At 42.2% G+C, this 25,403-nt stretch overlaps 1 protein-coding gene across 1 annotated transcript in view; it reads left to right on the forward strand.

Annotated features, from left to right (window-relative positions):
• Positions 1–25,403, forward strand: part of ATP6V1E1 (ATPase H+ transporting V1 subunit E1) — a 55,619-nt gene that overhangs the window by 24,767 nt on the left and 5,449 nt on the right. The window contains exons 2-6 of the mRNA XM_081083530.1: positions 441–506; positions 3,876–3,985; positions 11,248–11,314; positions 23,062–23,151; positions 24,027–24,095. Of these exons, the coding sequence (XP_080939656.1) occupies positions 441–506; positions 3,876–3,985; positions 11,248–11,314; positions 23,062–23,151; positions 24,027–24,095 (402 nt within the window). The remainder of the gene's footprint in view (positions 1–440; positions 507–3,875; positions 3,986–11,247; positions 11,315–23,061; positions 23,152–24,026; positions 24,096–25,403) is intronic.

Below are 25,403 nucleotides of genomic sequence, written 5' to 3' on the forward strand. Positions count from 1 at the left end.
TTAAGAGCAAGGAGTTGTAATTTCGCGAGTGTTATTTCAATGAATTGGAAAGGGCAGAAATCAAAATGAAGTGTGTACAGAGTAGGAGGTAAGAAAGTTGAAATAGTAAAAAGAGATAGCTCTTTGATATAGTTTATTAGAGATAGTGAAGACAGAGGTGCTGACTAAGGAGGGTATGAAATACACTTCTTCCATGGACTCTAAGTACTTTGAGAGTAGGATAATGTCCTATTAACTGTGTTATTTCATATTTCAGCTTGTCCATTTGCTAGAGCAAATTCCAGATTGTAAGTTACCTGAGGACAGAAACTATCTAATTTTTCTTATACACAGAACCTGACACATAATATGTCATAAATAAATAGTTGAATGAATCAAAAAGATATATTTTCTTCTCTCTTTATATTAAAAAGTAAAATAATCTTTCTTTTTTCTTATAGATTAAGCATATGATGGCTTTTATTGAACAAGAAGCCAATGAAAAAGCAGAAGAAATAGATGCAAAAGTAAGAATTCATGTTTCTAGGTTTAAGAAGTTATAAAGTTTTATGTTGTTTTGCTTTGTTAAATAGTAAGTAGTGAAATTGTTTAACTGCATTGCATGGGACTAATAAGAATATCTCTTATAGGCGCACTCTCCCTCCAGGGAGCTCACCCATGCCATTGTGCATGCACGCACACACACATACACACACCCTGCACATATATCCTAATCTCTAAGGGACCCAATCAGACTTGCAACAAGGTGAGCAATGGGCAGCTACAGCTCATCCTGGGCTAACCACTTGAACCTGTCTCCAAGACTCCCTTTTCTCTGACTTCCCAGTGAGTCAAAGCAGCTCAGCCTAGGCTCTCCTGTTGCTTCTTCTATGCCCTTCCTTGTTTAACTGTCATAAATATGTCTGTGCTGCGGTCAAGAAATCTTGTTTGCTTTAAAAAAAAAAGAATATCTCTTATATTTAACATTAAAAGTAAATTTCCTGCCCTGGCCGGTGTGTCAGTACTTACAGTGTCGGCCCACATACAGAAGGGTTGCGGGTTTGATTCCTGGTCAGGGACAAGTTCTTGGGTTGCAGTACCTGAGTTCCAGGTTCAGTCCTCAGCCCAGTCTGGATGTGTGCAGGAGGCAACCCATCAATGTGAGAAGGGCACATTGATGTGTTGTTTTTTTTCTCTTTCTCTCTCTTTCTATCCCTCTCTCCTCCCTCTCTCTATCTCTAAAAATCAATGGAAAAATATCCTCAGGTGAGGATTAAATAAAAAAATATTCCTTTCAAAACATTCTGATTGCCATTAAGTATCCTGAAATTTTACGGTAAGGATTTGAAAAGTAATGGTGGGGGATAGAAAACACATATACCTTAGAGGAGAATTCCAACTGATTTATGTAGATAACTTCCCTCTGCAGGAAATTGGAGATTAAATCTTTTCCCCAACTACCATCCTCATCAGAGTGTGGGCTGAACTTAGGAACCAACTTCCAAAGAATAGAATATGGAAAAGGCAAAAATATTAATTTTATGGTGGAGAAATATGACTTAACCAATTTTCTCACAGTTAACATCATAAGGGATGTGGAGAATTCATCAGGTTACCGGTTTATATGATAGGAAGAGAATACTTCATCTATGTGGTATTTTCCCTAAAACCTTTAACACCAGCCTAATCTATCTACACTAATAAAAGAGAAACATGGTAATTAGTGTCACTCCGCTACCCTTCCCATTGGCTAATCCCCCTGTCACAGAGTAGGGCCGAGATATGCAAATCAACTGGCAGCCAAGATGGCGGCCGGCAGCCAGGCAGCTGATGCGAACAGGGAGGCTTGCTTGCTTCAGTGACGGAGAACTCCAACGTTCCCCGCCTGACTTGCCGGCCTCTCAGCTGCAACTCTCAGCAACTATGTTGCGAATAAAGAAGCTAAAGAAAACCCAGAAACCTGCTTTACTCAGCGGAGCTTCAGCCAGCCGGACCGCAACATTGTATCAAATACAGACGGTAAACAAAGGCCAGAAACCTGTTTTCAGCAGCCGAGGCCTCAGAGCTAAAGCTGGCCCAGAATAAAAAAAAAGAAAAAAGAAAAAAGAAAAAACGGAGCGGTTGGGAGCTTCAGTCCCAGCCTGAAAACAGCCCTCAGCCCCTCAGCCAGACTGGCCAGGCACCCCAGTGGGGACCCGCACCCTGATCCAGGACACCCTTCAGGGCAAACCAGCCAGCCCCACCCATGCACCAGGCCTCTATTCTATATAGTAAAAGGGTAATATGCCTCCCGGCACTGGGATCAGCATGACAGGGTGCAGCGCCCAAACCCCCTGATTGCCCTGCAGCTCTGTGTGTGACAGGGGGCGGGGCCCCAACCCCATTGGCCCTTCCCTGAGTATGAGAGTGGCAGCGCCCCAACCACCTGATCGGCCCTGCTCTGTGGGTGATAGAGGGTGGCGCCCCAACCCGCCCCCCCCCCACACACACACACACACAGGCCCTGCTCTGTGTGTGATGGGGTAGAGTCATAACCTCCCCATCTGCCCTGCCCTGTGTGTGACAGTGGCAGTGCCCCAACCCCCTGATCGGCCCTGCTCTGTGGGTGATAGAGGGCGCTGCCCCAACCCCCTGATCCGCCCTGCCCTGAGTGTGACAGGGCGGTGCCCCAACTCCCCTATCGGCCCTACTCTGTGCATGACAGGGGGGAGCTCCCCAACCCCCTGATTGACCCTGCTCTGTGTATGACAGGGTATAGAGCCCCAACCCCCCTGATGGGCTCTGCTCTGTGCGTGACGGGGTGGCGCCGCAACCTCCCCATCGACCCTGCCTTGAGTGTGACGGGGCGGTGCCCTGACCCCCCAATCGGCCCTACCCTGAGCGTGACTGAGGGTGGCATCGCAACCTCCCAATCTGCCCTGCTCTGTGCATGACAGGGGAAGGCGCCCCAACTCCCCAATCAGCCCTGCTCTGAGCCCGACCAGGGGCTGCACCTAGGGATTGGGCCTGCCCTCTGCCACCCGGGAGCAGGCCTAAGCCAGCAGGTCGTTATCTCCCGAGGGGTCCCAGACTGCAAGAGGGCACAGGCCGGTCTGAGGGACCCTCCCTTCCCCCGAGTGCACAAATTTTTGTGCACCGGGCCTATAGTATATATGTAAAGAGCCAAGGGCCATCGCAACCGAATGGACGACTGAACAGGCTGATTGGGGCGACCAGGCTGGCATGGGGGTTAAGTGAGGGACAACCAAATGACTGAGCAGCAGGCTGCATGGGGCGACCAGGCCAGCAGGGGGGTTAGTGAGGGGCAACAAGGCTGGCAAGGGGGTAGTTGGGGGTGACCAGGCCGGCGGGGGAGGGGCAGTTGGGGGTGACTAGGCCAGCAGATGGGGGCTGTTGGAGGCAACCGGGCCAGCAGGTGGGGGGTGACTAGGCCAGCAGATGGGGGCTGTTGGAGGCGACCAGGCCAGCAGGTGGGGCAGTAAGGGGCGACCATGCTGGCGGGGGAAAGGGGGGCAGTTAGGGGATACCAGGCTGGTGGGGGATGCAGTTGGGGGCAACCAGGCTGGCAGGCAGAGGCTGTTAGGGGTGATCAGGCTGGCAGGGGGACCAGTAGGGGTGATCAGGCAGGCGGGCATGTGAGCAGTTAGGAGCCAGTGGTCCCGGATTGTGAGAGGGATGTCCGACTGCCGGTTCAGGCCTAAACCGGCAGCCGGACATCCCCTGAGGGGTTCCGGATTGGAGAAGGTGCAGGCTGGGCTGAGGGAAACCCCCCCTCCAACCCCCGTGCACGAATTTCATGCAACGGGCCTCTAGTTAATATATAAACAAAGGGATAGTCTCAAAACTGTCAGTGTTATGCCCTAGCTGGTCTTGTTCACGAACTAATTCCCTTGTAGGCAGAAGAAGAGTTCAACATTGAGAAAGGTCGTCTTGTGCAAACCCAAAGACTGAAGATTATGGAATACTATGAGAAGAAAGAAAAGCAGATAGAGCAGCAGAAAAAAATGTAAGTAAATCCTGGTCTCAGTATAAAACTAAAGAAGTTTTATAAAGATAGTGGGACCAGAGGACAGAGCAGATGCTTCAAAGTCAAGCAAGTATGGGTTCAGGACTTAAATGGATTAGTTACTACATATCTGACCTTGGGCAAGTTGCTTAACTTTTCTTTGCTCATTTGTGATAATGGAATTCTCCTAGAATTACTGAAAGATTAAACTGGAATAACAGATACGAAATTGCTTGCCACTTGGTAAGTACTTAATAAATATTTCTTTATCTTTGAAAATATGTTTGTAGAGGAGAAACAAGATGGCAGCGTAGGTAAACACCTGTGCTTGCAGCCTCCCATGACCACATCAAAATTACAACTAAGTTGTACCTGCTTCGGCTGAGTGGAAAGAGCATCACCCTGCAGACTGAAGGTTCCTGGGTTCAAGTCCGGTCAAAGGCACATGCCTGCGTTGCGGACTCAATCCCAGTAAGGGCTGTGTAGGAGGCAGCTGATCAATGATTCTCTCTCATCACTGACGTTTCTATCTCTCTCTCCCTCTCCCTTCCATTCTGAAATCAATAAAAAAAAATATTACAATTAAAATACAGAGCAACCATCATTCAGAACTGCCTAAAATCGGGCTGATCGCAAGTCCTATAACTAGAAAAGTAAAAAAGAAAGCACATTGAGACTGGTAGGAGGGGCAGAGGTCCAGAACAGGCTGATCCGACGCCCACATGTGCCATAATTTTAATCAGGAGGCAGATTGTCTCTGTGGAGACAGCCTCTCAGGAGCAAGGGGTTCCAGCCCCACAGAGTCCCCTACCCCAGGTTTCCAAAGGTGGGAAGAGAAGCCCCCGCAACTGCGGGCTGTAAAAACCAGTGGGGGTTGTGGCTGAATAAGAAGGAGGCTGCTGGAGACCCAAGTTTTCCTTTTAAATTGCCCAGGCACTCAACAAAACCAAGAACTGGTTCTTTGAAAGGATAAACAAGGTTGATGAACCTCTAAACAGGCTCATCAAGAAACAAAGAGAGAGGACCCAAATAAAATCAGAAATGAAAGAGGAGAAATAACAACAGACCCCACAGAAATACAAAGGATTGTTAAAAAATACTATGAACAACTCTACTCCAACAAACTAGACAACCTGGAGGAAATGGACATATTCCTAGAAAAATACAACCTTCCCAAACTCAATCAGGAAGAATCTAAAAATCTCAGTAGGCCAATAACTATGGAAGAAATTGAAGCAGTCATCTAAAAGCTTCCAGCAAACAAAAGCCCAGGGCCAGACAGCTTCACGGGGGAGTCTTACCAAACATTCAAGAAAGAACTAAAACCTATCCTCCTCAGACTATTCCAAAAAAATTCAAGAGGAAGGAACACTTCCCAGCTCATTCTATGAAGCCAGAATCACCCTAATACCAAAACCAGATAAAGACAACACAATGAAAGAGAATTACAGGCCAATATCCCTCATGAACATAGATGCCAAAATCCTCAACAAAATTCTAGCAAATCGGATCCAGCAGTACATCAGAAAGATTATACACCATGAACAAGTAGGATTTATCTCAGGGATGCAAGGATGGTACAATATCCGCAAATCAATAAACATAATACATCACATAAACAAATTGAGAGATAAAAACCACATTGTCATATCAATTGATGCAGAATAAGCATTTGACAAAATCGAAAACACCCATTTTTGATAAAAACTCTCAGCACGGTAGGAATAGAAGGATCATACCTCAACATAATAAAAGCCATATATGACAAACCCCAGCCAACATCATAATCATTCACAAAAACTAAAACCATTTCCCCTAATAATAGGAACAAGACAGGGATGCCCCCTCTCACCACTCCTGTTCAACATAGCACTGGAAGTGTTAGCCATTGCAATTCGGCAAGAAGAAGAAATAGAAGGCATCCAAATTGGAAAAGAGGAAGTAAAACTGTCCTCTTGCAGATGACGTGATACTGTACATAGAGAATCCTAAAGACTCCATCAAAAAATTATTAGACTTAATGAATGAATTCAACAATGTAGCAGGATACAAAATTAATGCCAAGAAATCTGAGGCATTTCTATACACCAATAGTGAACTTACAGAAAGTGAGACTAAAAAAGCAACCCCATTTACCATCCTACCAAAAAAGTTAAAATACCTAGGAATAAATTTATCTAAGGAGGTAAAAGACCTATATGCAGAAAACTACAGGACACTGAAAAAAGAGATAAAGGAAGGCATAAACAGATGGAAGAACATACTGTGTTCATGGATTGGTACAATCAACATCATCAAAATGTCCATACTACCCAAAGCAATCTATAGATTCAATGCAATCCCCATTAAATTACCAATGGCATATTTCACAGATCTAGAACAAACGTTCCAAAAATTCATCTGGAATAAAAAAAAGATCTCGAATAGCTGCAGCAATCCTGAGAGAGAAGAACAACGTAGGTGGGATCTCAATACCAGATATCAAGCTGTATTACAAAGCTGCTGTTCTTAAAACAGCGTGGTACCGGCACAAGAACAAACATATAGATCAATGGAATAGAATAGAGAACCCAGAAATCGACCCAAACCACTATGCCCAATTAATATTTGACAAAGGATGCAAGAGCATACAATGGAGTCAAGACAGTCTCTTCAATAAATGGTGTTGGGAAAATTGGACAGATACATGCAAAAAGATGAAACTAGACCACCAACTCACACCATACACATAAATAAACTCAAAATGGATAAAAGACTTAAACGTAAGATGGAAAACCATAAAAATACTAGAGGAATCCACAGGTAGCGAAATCGCAAACATATGCCGAAGAAATTCCTTCTCTGATACTGCTCCTAAGGCAATGGAAACTAAAGAGAAACTAAACAAATGGGGACTGCCCCTGTGAGGCTGAGACAGTCCCTGTGAGGCTGAGACGGCCCCTGGGAGGCCGAGACCGTCTCTGAGAGGCCGAGACAACCCTGGGAGGCTGAGACAGTCCCTGGGAGGCTGCGACGGCCCCTGGGAGACTGAATACAGGGACACGTCATGGATGGAAATAGCTACATTTTCCATGTGTATGACCCGGCAAGAAAAACATACACCTATGGATGAGGACAGTGGGGGGTAAGGGCAGAGGGTGGGGTGGGAACTGGGTGGAGGGGAGCTCCGGGGGGGGGGGGAGGGAAACTGTAATAGTCTGAACAATAAAGATTTATTTAAAAAAATAAACAAATGGGACTACATCAAAATAAAAAGCTTTTGTACAGCAAAGGAAACCATCAACAAAACAACAAGAAGGCCCACTGCATGGGAGAACATATTTGCCATTGATATCACCAATAAGGGTTTAATCTCCAACATCTACAGGGAACTCATGCAACTTAACAATAGGAAGATAAACAATCCAATCAAAAAATGGGCCATGGACCTAGATAGACACTTTTCGAAAGAGGACATACAGAAGGCTGAAAGACATATGAAAACATGCTCAAAGTCACTAATTATACGAGAGATGCAAATCAAAACAACAATGCAGTATCATCTCACACCTGCCAGAATGGCTGTCATCAACAAATCAACAAACAACAAGTGTTGGAGAGGATGTGGAGAAAAAGGAACCCTTCTGCACTACTGGTGGGAATGCAGACTCATGCAGCCACTGTGGAGAACAGTATGGAGTTTCCTCAAAAAACTAAAAATGGAACTCCGATATCCCAAGAAACCAGAAATACCAATCAGAAAGGATATATGCACCCCTATGTTCATAGCAGCACAATTCACCATAGCTAAGATTTGGAAACAGCCTAAGTGCCCATCAGCTGATGAGTGGATTAAAAAACTGTGGTACATCTACACAATGGAATACTACGCTTCGGTAAAAAAGAAGGATCTCTTGCCATTTGCAACAGCATGGATAGAACTGGAGAGCATTATGCTAAGTGAAATTAGCCAGTCAGAGAAAGATAAACACCACATGATCTCACTCATTTGTGGAATATAGAGAACAACATAGACTGATGAACAGGGACAGATCCAAAGACAGAGAAAGAACAATCAGACTATCAATCCCCAGAGGGAAAGTGGGGTGGGGGGGGGGGGTAAGGGGAAGAGATCAACCAAAGGACTTGTATGCATGCATATAAGCCAAACCAATGGACATGGACAACAGGGGGATGAGAACATGAGGGGGCGGGGCGGTTGGGGGTTAATGGGGGGGGGGGGGGGGGTAAGGACACATTTGTAATACCTTAACCAATAAAGAAATTAAAGATAAAAAAATTGCCCAGGCACAATCTTACACGGTTCCACTTCCTCCAAGCTCCAGTCCTGGGGAACCCAGGCACATATGGGGAGGAACTGGATTGTCTGGCATGGGGGCAGAAACTTGGGGTCGGTTTTCTCCCAGTTGGGGTACTTACAAGGGACATTGTTCCAGTGCTGGGACCTCCCCTATCTCAGGGCTGACTAGCAGCTATATCTGAGTCTCCCTCAGCCTGGAGTAAACTTTGTTCCACCCTGAAGATTCCCTGAGACTCTGCCCCATCAAGTTTGTAGCCCCACCCAAGCTGTTTGCAGTTGCTTTTCCATATGAATGGCCTGTCCTAGCTCAGGCTTCAAATCTTGTTAAAAATCTGTCAAACAAGCTGAAGGTGGTAATAGCATGCCCCCAAACCTATCAGTAAAAGGCCCAAGACCCGGCACTAGCTTCAGCCTGCCTTGCTTCACAGGCCCAATACAAGTAGCAGTCATCTGCAGACCTCTCTATAGTTCCTGCTGGGTGACTCCAGAGGCTGACTTTGCATCTCCCTGGAAGCCCCAGAGCCAATGCACCCATTTGACAGCCTCAGACCATACCATATTACAAATCTACACATCCACAAGTAACACACTCAAGAAGCAGACTCAGTGAGCACCAAAACCTCCCTTAAGTAAGTCCTGCTCCATAGGAGTGTCTCCTGCATAGCAGCTCTCCCTCTGTAGTCGCAGCTGGTCCTTATAGCCAATTGGCCTGGAGGTCAACTCCTCCCAGTGACACCAACAGCAATCAAAGCTCAACTCCAATAAGACTGCACACAGCCCACACAGGGTCCCTAGAGTGCCATATCAGGTGACCGGGGAGACTGAGCCATTGGGTCCTACAGGACACCTACTATACAAGGCCACTTTACCAATTCCAGGAGACATAGCATCTCTACCTAATACATAAAAAGAAACACAGGGAAGCAGCCAAAATGGGGAGACAAAGAAGCATGTCACAATTGAAAGAAATGGAAGTGAGAAAACTGCTGAATACAGAAATCAAAACCATGTTATAAGCTTATTCAAGGATCTTCATGAAACTTTCAAGGATCTTAGTGAGAATGTCAAAGACATGAAAAAGGACCAGTCAGAAGTTAAGCATACACTAACTGAAATAAAGAATAATTTACAAGGTTTCAACAGTAGAGTAGAGGATTCTGAGAATCAAATCAAGGATTTGGAATATGAGGAAGCGAAAAGCACCCAATTAGAAGAGCAAAAAGAAAAAAGTCCAAAAACATGAATATAGTGTAAGGAGCTTCTGAAACAACTTCAAGCCTACCAACATTTGCGTTATGGGGGTGTCAGAAGGAGATGAGAGAGAGCAAGATACTGAAAACCTATTTGAAGAAATAATGACAGAACACTTCCCCTACTTGGTAAAAGAAATAGACTTACAAGTTTAGGAACCTCAGAGAGTCCCAAACAAGAGGAACCCAACGAGGCCCACACCAAAATACATTATAATTAAAATGCCAAGGCTTAAGGACAGATAGAATCTTAAAAGCAGCACGAGATAAGCAGTTACCTACAAGGGAGCACCCATAGTACTGTTAGTTGACTTCTCAACAGAAACTTTGCAGGCCAGAAGGGAGTGGCAAGAAATACTGAAAGTGATGAATAGTAAGTACCTACAACCAAGATTACTCAGCAACTCTCATTTAGAATTGAGGGTCAGATAAAGAACTTTACAAACCAGAAAAAAAGTAAAGTAGTTCACCACCACCAAACCATTATTACATGAAATGTTGAAGGGTATTCTGTAAGAATAGGAAGGAGAAGAAGGAGAAAGAGATAAAATATATCAACAGTAAAAGGCAACAGACACATATCTATCAACAATTGAATATAACAATCAAAATAACCAACCATAAATCTAATGAACAAAATAAACTGGTGAATAAAATTGAGTCGGCATAGAAACATGGAATAAATTGACAAATCTCAGAGGGAAGTGGGTGGGAGCGGGGAGAAGAGATTAACCAAATGTCTTACCTATCGACACAGACAGTAGGGTGGTTTAGGCCTGGGGTGGGCCAGAAACTGGGTGGAGGGGACGGATGGGAGTAAAAAGGGTGACCTCTGTAATATTCTCAACAATGAAGATTTAAAAGAAAAAAATAACAAACAACAAGTGTTGGAGAGGATGTGGAGAAAAAGGAACCCTTCTGCACTGCTGGTGGGAATGCAGACTTGTGCAGCCACTGTGGAGAACAGTATGGAGCTACCTCAGAAGACTAAAAATGGAACTCCCATTTGACCCAGTGATCCCACTACTAGGAATATATCCCAAGAAACCAGAAACGCCAATAAGAAAAGATATATGCACCCCTATGTTCATAGCAGCACAATTCACCATAGCTAAGATTTGGAAACAGCCCATCAGCAGATGAGTGGATTAGAAAACTGTGGTACATATACACAATGGAATACTACGCTGCGGTAAAAAAAAAGGAACTCTTGCCTTTTGCAACAGCATGGATGGAACTGGAGAGCATTATGCTAAGTGAAATAAGCCAGTCAGAGAAAGAGAAATACCACATGATCTCACTCATTTGTGGATTATAGAGAACAACATAGACTGATGAAAAGGGACAGACCCAAAGACTGAGAAACAGCGATCAGCAATCAATCCCCAGAAGGAAAGTAGGGGAGGGTGGGGTTAAGGGGAAGAGATCAACCGAAGGACTTGTATACATGTATATAAGCCAAACCAATGGACATGGACAACAGGGGGATGGGAGTATGAGTTTGTGTGTGGGGGGGAGGTTGGGGGTTAATGGGGGGGATGTGGACACATTTGTAATACCTTAACTAATAATAAAAAAAAGAAAAGAAAATTCAAGTATAGTCTAAAAAAAAAAAATAAGTTGGTAGAAATAATTAAGTGAATTTTAGTGGACTTCTCAATGGTTTTTGTTTTTCATACTGTACTGATACTATTTTTTTCTATCTTTTGCAGTCAGATGTCCAATATGATGAATCAAGCAAGACTCAAAGTCCTCAGAGCAAGAGATGATCTTGTTACAGTGAGTAATTAGTCTCTATTAGTTATGAAATTATATTTATTTGCCTATTAATAGAGAACTCACTAGTTAACATTAGCTAATTAAAGAGTTGAACTAGTGGCCCCATGCACGGATTTGTGCACATTGAAAGGAAAATAATTAGAAAAAAGATTTTAATACTGCTATTTGCCCTTTCTCCATCAGCCCCTTGGAGCCAAGTGGTGGCCCCGTCACCCGCCACTGCCACTGGTTGCTGTCTGCGGGGCAATTGGTGGGGCGATAGGGCTCCCACCTGGCTCCCTCAGTGCCTGGGAGCCAGGCAGTGGCCCCACCCCTTGCCTCCACCACTGGTTGCCATCTGCGGGGCTATCAGGGCCCCCTCCCACACCCACCTTTGCCTGGCGCTGCCCACCCATCTGCTCCACCATCCCGCTGTGGTCCCACTCTTGTTGGGGCCCATTGGGGAAGGCAGTGCCTCCACTGCCGCCCGCTACCAATGCTGCATCGCTGACACCTGCCATGTTCCACATCGCTTCCTGTAGTCAGCGCATGTCATAGCGAGTGGTCGAACTCCTGGTCAAATGACCGCCAGAGGGGACAATTTACATATTAGGCTTTTATTATATAGGATGATTTTGAGAGTGAGAGAACATAAGTATAAAAATGAATAAGATATATTCCTGTCTTAAAGGACCCTCTGATCTAACAGAACTCATATACCCTTCTGGATCATACAGCATGTCATGGATTGACAACATATATGAGGGTGATAGGCACTATGGAGTTTAGAAATGTAGGCTAGAGTTAATATAAGGCATAAGTACAGGTTAAAGAGGTTCGCCTACTTTCAATAGAAAGCGTCATTGAAGTTTTTATTTTATTTTATGGGGACTATCATAAATAAGGTCCATGTATGAGTGTATAGACTAAGTTTAACAGGGAAAAGGTTAAACACAAGAAAACTATTTGGGCCCTAACCGGTTTGGCTCAGTGGCTAGAGCATCGGCCTGTGGACTGAAGGGTGCCAGGTTAGATTCTGGTCAAGGGCATGTACCTTGGTTGCAGGCACATCCCCAGTAGGGAGTGTGCAGGAGGCAGCTGATCGATGTTTCTCTCATCAATGTTTCTTACTCATTATCCCTCTCCCTTCTCTGTAAAAAATCAATAAAATATATTTAAAAAAAAAAAAAAGAAAAAGAAAAAGAAAACCATTTGGGAAGTACTGTTGTCCTAGGAAGAGGACAGAAAGCCTCCAGAAACATGCCATTTAGTTGGGAAAGCCTAGAGGTATTAGAATTGTATTCAGGAACTAAACAAGGATGCCTGCTGATATTCCACTGTTATTCTTTGTTATTTTAGAGGACCTAGATTCCTTATAAAGTGGAGAAATAAGTTATATAAATATTGGAAAGGAAGAAACAATTATTTTTGCACATATAATCTATACAGAAAAGAACAGTAAGAACTGGTAATTCTTTCAAAAGATGACTGGTTACACAGAGAACTTACAGGAATTGAGTTTTTCTCTATGCAAACAATAACCAATTAGCAAGTAAAATAAAAAGTAAATCTCTTTATAATAGCTACAAAAATTATTTAATTTTTGGGAATAAATTTAAGTGAATAAGATCTATATGAAAAAGCTATAAAACTTGAGTAAATGGAAAACATACCATTTTTTTGAATAATTAAAGAAACAAACTGATTTCATAAGATGTGGTTTATATTAGATTAATCTGGCACGGTGTCAGTGTTGGCACATTTTATTGGAAGACATTCCAGATGTTGATTACTGATTGATTCCTCCTCTTCCACGTTCAACACCAAATACTGAATTTCAGGCCTCGCTAACTAGGAGAATGGTCGTTTCACTAACAAAAATGGGAAGTTAGAAGGACAAGCTGTTTTAAGAAAAATAATCAGCTCACCTGGCTAGTTTGGCTCAGTGGTTGATGTCAACTCAGGAACCAAGAGATTGTGGTTCCATTCCCAGTCAGGGGACATGCCTGATTTTGAACTTGATCCCCAGAAGGGGATGTGCAGAAGGCAGCTGATTGATAATGTTCCCTCACATTGATGTTTCTAATTCCCTCTCCTTCTCCCTTCCTCTAAAATCAATACAATTATATTTTAATAATGTTTTGTGTTTTTTTTCTAATTTTAAAATACTAATTTAAGTTTTTATTGGAAACTGCTTTAAATCCTTTAAAATACATAAATAACTACTAGTTTGGCTTTATAAGGAAATTTTAGTTGTCATGGATATAGCATGATACCTAAAGTTCAGATCAGTCATTTATTTATCAAACTAGAGGTCCAGTGCACGAATCGTGCACCAGTGGGGTCCCTTCGCCTGGCCTGTGGGATTGGGTGGAAACCAGCTCTCCGACATCCCCTGAGGGGTCCCGGATTGTGAGAGTGCAGGCCAAGGTAAGGGACCCCCACCGGTGCACAATCAGGGCTGGGGAGGGACATGGGAGGTTGGCCAGCCAGAGAGGGACCACAGGAGGGCTCCAGGGCATGTCCAGTCCGTCTCGCTCAGTCCCGATGGGCCAGACCCCAGCAGCAAGCTAACCTGCCATTTGGAACAACTGCCCTCTGGTGGTCAGTGCATGTCATAGCAAGCAGTTGAATGGTCTTAGCATATCATTAGCTTATTATGCTTTGATTGGTTGAACAGACGACTGGACAACCGGACACTTAGCATATTAGGCTTTTATTTTATAGGACAGCAGTTCTCAACCTGTGGGTTGCGACCCCTTTGGGGGTCGAACGACCCTTTCACAGGGGCCACCTAAGACCATTGGAAAACATAATTACATATTGTTTTTGTGATTAATCACTATGCTTTAATTATGTTCAATTTGTAACAATGAAAATACATCCTGCAAACAACAACAACAAAAAATCACAGACACTCCAGAGAACTGGGATCTTAAGCCAGCCAAAGGAATGACATTTCAATTTTTCATTTTTATTTTTTTATTATTATTTTGTTAGCTTTTTTTTTTTTTTTTTTTTGCTTTTTGCTTTGTTCTCCTTATTTTTGTTTGTTCCTTTATTTCCTACTTCTTTTCACATTATTTCTTTAACCACATGAGAAGCAGACACGTGAGCGGCACACTCTTGTCCAGGGAGCATCAGCCCCGTGAGCAGCCTGCCTTGAGCCTAAGAGCAGCAGCCTCACGTGGCCTGCCCCTGTCCAAGGAGCAGCAGCTGTGTGAGCGACCCGATTCCCCGTCCGAGGAGGAGCAACCATGCGAGCAGTCCGACCTGTCCGAGGAGCAGCAGCCGCACAAGCAGTCTTCCTACGTCTGAGGAGCGGTAGCCATGCACAGCCTGCCCCCATCCGAGGAGACGCAGCTGCACACACCCTGCACTAGTCCGAGGAGCAGCAGCTGCACAAGCATCTTGCCCTCGTCCAAGCAGCAGCAGCCGCACGAGGAGCCTGCCCAATCTGAGGAGCAGCAGTTCTGTGAGCGGCCCAGCCCCATTCGAGGAGCAGCAGCAGCCCACCCCGGTCCGAGGAGCAGCAGCCACACGAGCAGACTGCCCACGTCCAAGGAGTGGCAGCCCTGCGCAGCACGCACCGGTCCGAGGAGCAGAGCCACAACAGCCTGCACCTGTCCAACAAGCAGCAGCCGGGTGATTGTCACGCCCTCGTCCGAGGAGGAGCAGCCATGCGTGCAGCTCACTCTCATCCAAAGAGCAGCAGCCTCACAAGCAGCCCACCCCTGTCCGAGGAGCAACAGACTTACAATCAACCTGTCCAAGTCCTAGAAGCAGTAGCCCCACAAGCAGCCCACCACATCAGAGGAACAACAGCAGCGTGCAGCCAGCCCCCATTCAAGGATCAGCAGCCATGTGAGCAGTCTGCCCCAGTTCAAGGAATAGCAGCTGCATGTGTAGCCCACCCCCATCCAAGGAACAGCAGCTCTGTGTGAAGCCTCCCCACACCAACCAGAGGAGCCACCATAGCTGTGAACAGCACCCACAAGAGGATCTGCTGCCAACTGAGGAGCAGCTGCTACCACAACCGCCCGAGGAGCAAACACAGCCCTAGAAGCCGCTGCCACCCAAGGAGCAGCCCCTGAACGACTCAATATCTAGACATGTCGGTGAGATCAAACATGGATAGACAAAGAAACCCCCAAAGGAAAGAAAAGGAGGACTCGTCAGAAAAGCGGTTAAGTGAAACAGAGGCATTCAGCATGACAGAAAAATAATTCAGATTAAGGGTCCTAGAATGCATAAATTGGATGGAGGAAAAAATCAACAACTTATGCAAGAAGCAAGAAGAGACAGATGAAAAAACCAACAACTTATGTAAGAATCAAAAAGAAACAGATGAAAAAATCAAAAAATTATGTAAGAACCAAGAAGAAATGAAGAGTGATATATCTGCAATAAAAAACACCATTGAAAGTTTTAACAGTAGAGTAGGAGAAGCAGAGGACCGAATTAGCAAATTAGAAGACAGGGAAGCAAAACACACCCAAACTGAACTGCAATTGGAAAAAAAAAATTAAAAGACAGGAGGAGAGCCTAAGGGAGCTATGGGACAACATGAAACGAAACATACGAATAATAGGGGTGCCAGAACAACAGAAAGAGGAACAAGGGTTAGAAAACCTATTTGAAGAAATAATATCAGAAAACTTCCCTGAGGTGGGGAAGAAAAAAGTCACACAAGCACAGAGAGTCCCAAACAAGGTGAACTCGAAAAGACCCACACCAAGACACATCATAATTACCATGGCAAATGTTCAGGACAAAGAGAGAATCTTAAAGGCTGCAAGAGAGAGATGGAAAGTTACATACAAGGGATCTCCCATTAGATTATCAAATGATTTCTCAACAGAAACACATCAGACCAGAAAAGAATGGACGGAAATTTACAAAGTGATGCAAAACAAAGGACTGAATCCAAGAATACTCTATCCAGCAAGGCTATCATTCAAACTTGAAGGGGAAATAAGGAGCTTCACAGACAAAAAAAGGCTAAGGGAGTTTATCACCACCAAGCCAGCAATGCAAGAAATGCTAAAGGGACTGGTGTAAAAAGAAGAAATAAAAAGCTCAGAAAGAAAACAGGCACAAAAAACAGAAATGGCTACAAACAGGTACCTTTCAATAATAACTTTAAACGTAAATGGACTAAATGCTCCAATCAAAAGATATCGAGTGGCTGAATGGATAAAAAACCATGACCCATATATTTGCTGTCTACAAGGGACCCACCTCAGAATAAGGGACTCGCACAGACTGAAAGTGAAGGGATGGAAAAATATCTTTCAGGCAAATGGAAATGAAAAAAAAGTGGGGTAGCAATACTTATATCAGACAAAATAGACCTCAAAGTGAAGGCCATAACAAGAGATAAGGAAGGCCACTTCATAATACTAAAGGGATCAATACAACAAGAAGATATAACCCTGATAAACATATATGCACCCAATGCAGGAGCACCCAAATACATAAAAAAACTCCTGGAAGGTATCAAGGGAGAGATAACAACAATACAATCATAGTAGGGGACTTTAAAACACCACTGACATCACTGGATACATCCTCTAGACAAAAAATCATCAAAGAAACAGCAATCCTAAATGACTCACTAGATCAGATGGACTTAATTGACACTTTCAGAACATTTCACCCCAAAGCCACGGAATATACGTTCTCAAGTGCTCATGGGACATTTTCAATAAAATAGACTACATATTGGGTCACAAACAAAGTCTTCCCAAATTCAAGAAGATTGAAATCATACCAAGCATCTTCTCAGACCACAATGGCATAATATTAGAAATAAACTACTATAAAAACAACCCAAAATACTCAAACACTTGGAAGCTGAATAGCATGTTATTAAATATTGATTGGGTTACCAGTGAGATCAAAGAAGAAATTAAAAACATCCTGGAAACTAATGACAATGAAAACACAACAATCCAAAATCTGTGGGACACAATGAATGCAGTCCTGAGAGGGAAGTTTATATTTCTACAGGCCTATCTCAAAAAACAAGAAAAAATGGTAGTAAATCATCTAACTCTACATCTCAAAGAACTAGAAAGTGCCCATTAGTAGATGAATGGATTAGAAAACTGTGGTACATCTACACGATGGAATACTATGCTGCTGTAAAAAAAAAAGAAGGAATTCTTACCTTTTGCAACAGCATGGATGGAACTGGTGAGCATTATGCTAAGTGAAATAAGCCAGTCAATGAAGGAAAAATACCACATGATCTCATTCATTTATGGATAATAAAGACCATTATAAACTTGTGAACAAAAATAGATACAGAGGCAGAGCAGCCTCGAACAGACTGTCAAACTACAGCGGAAAGGCCGGGGAAGGTTGGGGGGCAGGAGCGGAGGGTAAGAGATCAATGGAAGGACTTGTATGCATGCATATAAGCATAACCAATGGACATAAGACACTGGAGGGTAGGGAGGCCAGGGGATTGTCAAGGGCGGGAAAAATAGGAGACATATGTAATACTCTTTGTAATACTTTAAGCAAAAATACAATAAAAAAAAAAGAAAATACATCCTGCATATCAGATATTTACATTACGATTCATAACAGTAGCAAAAGTAGTTATGAAGTAGCAACGAAAATAATTTTATGGTTGGGGGTCACCACAACATGAGGAACTGTATTAAAGGGTCACGGCATTAGGAAAGTTGAGAACCACTGTTATAGGATGTGTGAATGCTTACTAAGTGATAATAAGTGATAATCTCTAAGTATTAGAGATATAATAAAAGTAAGTCTTTGCTTTTGTGGAATTTAACATCCTAGTAGGTTGAATATAAGTCGTGTTTTTAAAAATACATATAGCCCTAACTGTATTTTAGCGTAGGCCTGCAAACTGAAGGATCCCAGGTTCGATTCCGTTCAAGGACATGTACCTTGGTTTCAGGCACATCCCCATTAGCGGGTGTGCAGGAGGCAGCTGATCAATGTTTCTCTCTCATCGATATTTCTTACTCTCTATCCCTCTCCTTTCCTCTCTGTGAAAAATCAGTAAAATATATTTTAAAAAATACATATAAGAAAAATCTGGGTTTTCTTCTTTTTTCATAAATTTTTTACTTTTTCAATACCAGTGCTTCTCAACTTTTTTTCTTCTCTCCAGAATATTTACACAATTTTTATATTAGTACATTTTACTAACATCTCCCATCATAAACAGTGATTTTCAAATTTTGAGGGAGGGGAGTTTTGTGGAATGAACATGTTTTTATAAATGGAAAAGATTCAACTTCAGATAGTTTTTCAAAATATTGTTAACCATCATTTTCTTCAAGAGATGGGCTAGAGGAAGAGGTTTACATTTCATAATTTTGAAACACAGATCAGCAATTCTAGTTCATACCACATATCTTCCCTAAGTAACCAGAGAATTTGTCTGCTTACCACTGAAATCATCACAAATAAAATTCTCTCTCTTTTCAGTACTAACTTGATCTTTTAGTTTCTCTCCTATATTTTCATTTCATAATTGTGCTGGGTTCCCTTGAGACAGTAAGCTATTTTAATTTCAGAATATACTTAGGCTTGTCCTGTATTTCCTAGGCCCTATAAGTGTCTGCTGCCTATCTGGATCTAGACAGGAGAAAATATTTACATGCAGGCAAATCTCTGGTATTTTGGGTTTGATTCCAGACTGCCTTAAAGCGAGATCACAATAAAGTGAATCATAATCTTTTTGCTGGTGGAAGGTTTCGTCTTCAATTTATAAAAACTACAACATGAAGTACAATAAAGTAAAGCACAAGAAAACAAGATCTGCCTATACAGCCTTTTGAACATAACGTTAAAAAATTAGTCAGTGGCTAGGAGATGGGATGGAGCAAGTTGAACAAAAAACACAGCCCTTAATTTGACAACACATGCAGGAAATGGATATAGTGTAGTAGAGTGGGTAGTGGTATGAAATGAGGTAAGACAGACATTTGGGTTCAATTAACAGAGCCTTGAATGCCTGTTGAAGATTATGGACTTTATCCTTTGGCTAGTTCTCAAACTTTAATAGGCATAAAAATCCCTTGGAGGATCTTAATATTTATATCTCAGAGATTTTTATATTATTGTCAGGAATCAGTATTTAAATAAGCAGCTCAGAGTAATTTTGATGTTGGTCTGGGAACCTCGTTGAAAACTACTGTTGTAGTCTGAGATTTGTGTTAGAGAGACCTGGCAACACTGGGGAGTGGAAGCCAGAAGATTATGGCTTAACTTTCAAGTCAGAAGTAGAAAGGCCACAACAAAAAAGACAAGAACCTCATTGCAGAGATACTAAAAAGATAGAGTACACAGGATTTGGTGACTTACAGGTTGTGATGAGTGAGTGGAAAGGAATTAAGAATGACTTAAGGGTTACTGAATTAGGCAACTGAATAGATGGATGAAGGTTAGAAATACAGAAGGAAAGAGTCCAATTGAAAAATGAATAGAGCAGTCAAAGAAAGACAAGTACTGTAAGATTTCACTCATGTGGAATTTAATGAACACACTCAACTACCATGCAAAATAGAGACAGACTCATAGACATTAGTCAGACAGTTGTAAAGAAAACAAATATTTTATATTTACCCGCCAAAAGCGGGGGGGGGGGGGCAGTGGTGGTGGCAGGAGGTGCAAGGACCTGAATAGACAGTTCTCCAAAGAAGACAGATAGGACAAGATGCCCGATGTCACTAATAGCAGAGAAATGCAAATTAAAACCATAATTACACTTCACAGCTATTATTAATAAATCAACAAACAAGTGTTGAGGATATGGAGAAAAGGGAACTCTCATGCATTGTTGGTGGAAATGCAGATTGGTACAGCCACTATAGAAAACATGGAAGTTCCACAAAAAATGAAAAAACAGGCTCAGCCTGCATGGCTCAGTGGTTGAACATTGACCTATGACCCAGGAGGTCATGGTTCAGTTCCCGGTCAAGGCACATGCCCCAGTTACCGGCTCAATCCCCAGTAGTGGGTGTGCAGGAGGCAGCCAATCAGTGATTCTTTCTCATCATTAATGTTTCTGTCTCTCCTCTCCATTTACCTTCCTCTCTGAATGTGTGTGTGTGTGTGTGTGTGTGTGTGTGTGTGTGTACATTAGAGGCCCGGTGCACGAATTCATGCACAGCCAGGGGTAGGGGCCCTGGGCCGTTGGCGGGCCAGCCCCGCCCCCTGGTCGAACTCCTGGTTGAGGGGACAATTTGCATTTTACCCTTTTATATATATAGGATAAACATATCCTCAGGTGAGGATTTAAAAAAAACTTGAACACAATGGTAATTTAATATAGTATCTTATGCTTCAAGGAATCAAATTAGGAAAAAGCACAGTGATTTTTGATTTGGTAATTCAGGATGTCATTTCTGACTTTTACCAGAGTGGTTTCATTTGGATGAGGGTAGAAAGCTAAATTGTAATGGCTTGAGGAGTGTGCAGTTGAGGAACTGAAGAGGTTGACATATGTGAACTGTCAGTGTTTTGGTCCTGTTAGAACAGTTGTATAGTCCAAGTATTCTGTAGCATGAACTTGAATTCAGTATACAGTTGGAACTGTAATTTTTCTAATTTATATTGAGGAGTTTGTGAAAATAAACATTTATATAATTTTAGTTCTAAAGACATTTTGTAACCCTTTGCAGTCTAACTTGTTGCCATCTAGTTATTTACAGTTTAGCAAACTACAGTAAACAAAAGACATGGCAGGGTGAAGAAACACTCTCTGTAATGATAGAACAAATAAGGTCACACGTACATAAAAGCACACACATGCTTTAAATGGATTTTGCTATTTTATTTTTTTATATATATGTTTTTATGATTTCAGAGAAGAAGGGAGAGGGAGAAAGATAGAAACATCAATGATGAGAGAGAAACATTGATCGGCTGCCTCCTGCACGCCCCCTGCTGGGGAGTGAACCCCCAACCCAGGCATGTGCCTTTGACCCCGAATCGAACCCAGGGCCCTTCATTCCACAGAATGATGCTCTATCCATTGAACCAAACCAACTAGGGTATGATTTTGCTATTTTAAAACATTTTATTTCTAGCTTTATCCATAGAATAAGAAATTATGAAAGGAAGTTGTCAAGCAGTTCGTTAGAACAAAGATATTGACAAAAGATAAAAGGAAAGTGAAAAATAGAGAACCAGGGGGAAAATGAAAAGGAAACAGGCAAGGTGTTTTGCTACCAAGTTTGGTCTCTGTTGCAGTCTTTTAGTTGTTTTTCTCTGCTGTTTATCGTTTTTCCTTCCCTGCCCAGATGCTTTCCAGGTTTAATTAAGAGCTTTGGAATCCCTTTGAGGTTTGAATGTCTGTTTCACTCCATCCCATATAATGAAAGGCTAATATGCAAATCGACTGAATGGTGGAACTGCTGGTTGCTGTGATGCACACTGACCACCAGGGGGCAGACACTCGATGCAGGAACTACCCCCTGGTGGTCAGTGAGCTCCCCCAGGGGGAGCACCGCTCAGCCAGAAGCCCTGAGCCAGACTTACAGCTGGCGAGTGCAGCGGTGGTGGCAGGAGCCTCTCCCGCCTCCCCGGCAGTGCTAAGGATGTCTGCTGACTTAGGCCCACTCCCCATGGGTCAGTTGGACATCCCCTAAGGGCTCCTGGACTGCCAGAGGGCGCAGGCTGGGCTGAGGGACACCCCCGGGCCTCTAGTTTTCTGTACAATGGAAAAGACATACCTGAAGCTTATTTAGAATTAAATTAGGTAACCTAAGTTAAAATGACAAGAATAATGCCTAACACAAAATATGTATTGGATGAATGATGGCTCTTTATCACGTCCCTAGATTTCACAATGTGTGTGTGTGTGTGTGTGTGTGTGTGTGTGTTTTTAGGGAGATGAAAAACACATTTAAATTCTGATCCATTGATCTTGAAGTAGAAATTTCTAGTGGTATGGTTTAAAGAGTGATGAGATAGAAATGTCTTTGAGGGATGTCTGCTAACTCTTCAAACTAGGCACACCCAAGTAGATATGACTATGAGGTTGACATCATAACTTTTGGTTTCCTGCTTTCGAAGTCCAGAATTCTGTTATTTTCAGACTCCATAAAGGCAGCTAGGTTCAAGTGGACAGTTTTGCCCTGGCACATTCATAAAATACTGATGTGTAAGCTGACATGCCAACTCGCCAACTGTAATAATTTACATATATCTCTTTGGAAGAGCTGCATGGAGAACCAGAGTCTAATAAGGAAGTTGTTTAAGTTTAGAATCAAAGAGTGTCACTAGGATATTAGTGGTTTGTAACATTATTGATCATAATTTACCTTTCAAACTAGCATAAAGAATATTAAAATCGTTGATAATCTAGCCTCTTAGAGGTAAGCAGGGAATTATTGCAGATAACTCATTATTGGTAACATCTCCATCCAGATGTTACCTGTCTTTTTCTTTAAATAAAAAATAGAATCATCTTGTATAACTCTTTAATAGCTTGCTTTTCAAATCTGTATCATATAACTCTTTCCATGTTAGTCAGTTGTGTTGGTTTCTGAACTGATGAATAATCTGAGCTATTCTAGGTTAGTTAGAGTGTGACCTCCCTGGGAGCCATGATGTTGCTTCGTGCTTCTTTGTATCAATGTACTTAGGACAGCATCTGGTTTATCATATATCTCAGAGAATGTGTTGAATGGAAGCACAGCAATAAACTGAAGCAAGCACATGAGCTAGTATCAGCCTCACGATATGTAGATAACTTTTTTCTTTTCCACTCATTGTAGGACCTACTAAATGAAGCAAAACAGAGACTCGGCAAGGTGGTGAAAGATACAACTAGATACCAAGTGCTGCTGGATGGACTGGTCCTCCAGGTACCCTTATAGACCAGGTCTATTACAGTTGATAGCCATAGTTCTTAAAAAATTGACAAAATATATTATAGGCCAGCTCTCTTTTTCTTTTTTTCTCATCTTAGCTTCTTTCCTTTTGCTCTTTTCCTTTTCTAATAGAGAAATGTATACTGCATGAGAAGACAGTAATGTCTGTCAGGTTGAGTAAGACTTCCAGGTTTACCATTCTTTTATATTATTAATTTTTTACATAACTCAAGGGTCAGATTTGCTTGCAATCTTCAGCTTTAACTTCTTTTTTTGAAAATATATTTTTATTGATTTCAGAGAGGAAGGGAGAGGGAGAGAAACATCAATAATGAGAGAGTATTATTGATTGGTTGCCTCCTGCATGCCCCACATTGGGATCCAGCCCGCAATGGGGGCATGTGCCTGAGCGGGAATCAAACTGTGACCTCTTGGTTCATAGTTCGACGCTCAGCCATTGAGCCACGCTGGCTGGGTTTCAGCTTTAACTTTTAAAACTTAAATTAGTTTTCCTAATTTGATTTTGCCACTAATACTTGCTTTTGATATTGAGGTTCAGACCAAAGGCTGTATACATTTTAACTCTATACTCCTTGGCTGTGAATCCTTATTTTACTTATGCTAATTACAATAATATTTGTTTTCAACTTAGCTGATGTAAGATAAGACTCCCATATAAATTTTGTTTCTACCACCTGAGCAGTGGGTATATTTATTTGGTTTGTGATATCAAGATTGTGTTTCCTTGTTCTTTTATTATGCGGTGTCTTTTTAGGAAATTTACAAGGGAACTTTTTTTCAAAGCTAGATGGAAGAATCATAAAAACATTCTATTTATTCCTTAATAATTGCATCTGATTGTGTCATAGGGTTTGTACCAGTTATTGGAGCCCCGGATGATTGTTTGTTGCCGGAAACAGGATTTCCCTCTGGTAAAGGTAAAGATTAGAGAAAGAGACCTCTTTTTTTTTTTTTTTAAAGATAAGAAACTTAGGGATGAAATGCACCCCTAAGTTTCTGTGTGTCTGACCTTTAGATGACAGCTCAACCATGGAGATTAGAGTTTTAACACATTGGAAATATTCATTTAAGTGACCTCAGTTTCTCATTTCTTAAAGAGGTCACGTTGCCATTTGAATTAGTACCCTCCCCACTTTCTGGAGACTTCAGAATACCATAATCTTCTGAAAATGCAGCAATAGAGGCAGCACCTAGTAGAATTGAGCAAACATAGTTAACACTATCTTAAAGTGGCAAACTGCTCTCAGTCCAGCAAGGCTTGGCTCTAACCTAATACAATCCTGTACCTAGAGAAAGAAGGTGGCTACCAGAAAAGAGGTTGATCAGCAGTGTAAACATAGCTTTAGTCCCAGGGGCAGATATTAAGGTGCTCTTCCATGCCCTTTCCAAGTGAGAAGGTTCCCTGGTCTGAAGGGTATGACCTGCTGGCCCCATGACATGTACCTAGGTTGTAGTAGTAGGTTGACAGTCTGTGCTGAAGGAGCCTGTGGCTGGTAAACCACAAGTCATAGAATGTACTCCCCTAGCTATGACCCTGTGCTATCAAATTGCTCTTCAGATTAAAATTCTTCAATATAGCTTGATTTCACTTAGTCCCTTAGCGATCATATTTATAATACATGATATATTTTCATTCTTACTATAATTTGTCTCTCCAAATAACTTTTCTCTAGGGAAGAAAATGTACCAGCCAGATTACGTAGTGTTCATTCCCCTTGGTCTCCATGATAAATTAATAAATTGTGGTTCTAGTTTATAAACTGTGTCAGTAACTTGGATCCATGTTGTGCTAACAGCCTTGTTTATGAACTTCTACAACAGAGAGGAAAACTCATCAGAATTCACCAGGGTGATAATCTTGCTATGGAAGCAGGTCCAACTGCCAACTGGCCATTTCTAGATGACACAATGATAATGCTAGGTGTTAAGCAAATTTCTTCTTGAAACTAAATAAAGTGTTAACATCCAGTGTCATGAGTATTTCTCCAAAGTGGTGCTACATTAGATTTGAGAAGCAGGGAAGAGTAGAATATATGCATAAATTTGCTCAACTGGTAATATTGTCAGAGAAAAATATTAAAATATTAAAGTTCCTTCAAAGAAATGTCATTTACATTTGTAGAGTGTGTACAGTATTGCTCAAAGGACTTTCCACTAATTACGTGTTATCACACTAATTGCAGTATAGTAGTTAAAAATTCATTTTCATCTGTTTTTTCCCCAGT

This window comes from Myotis nattereri (assembly GCF_964212035.1).
Source record: "Myotis nattereri genome assembly, chromosome: 2".
NCBI classification, from domain to species: Eukaryota; Metazoa; Chordata; class Mammalia; order Chiroptera; family Vespertilionidae; genus Myotis; species Myotis nattereri.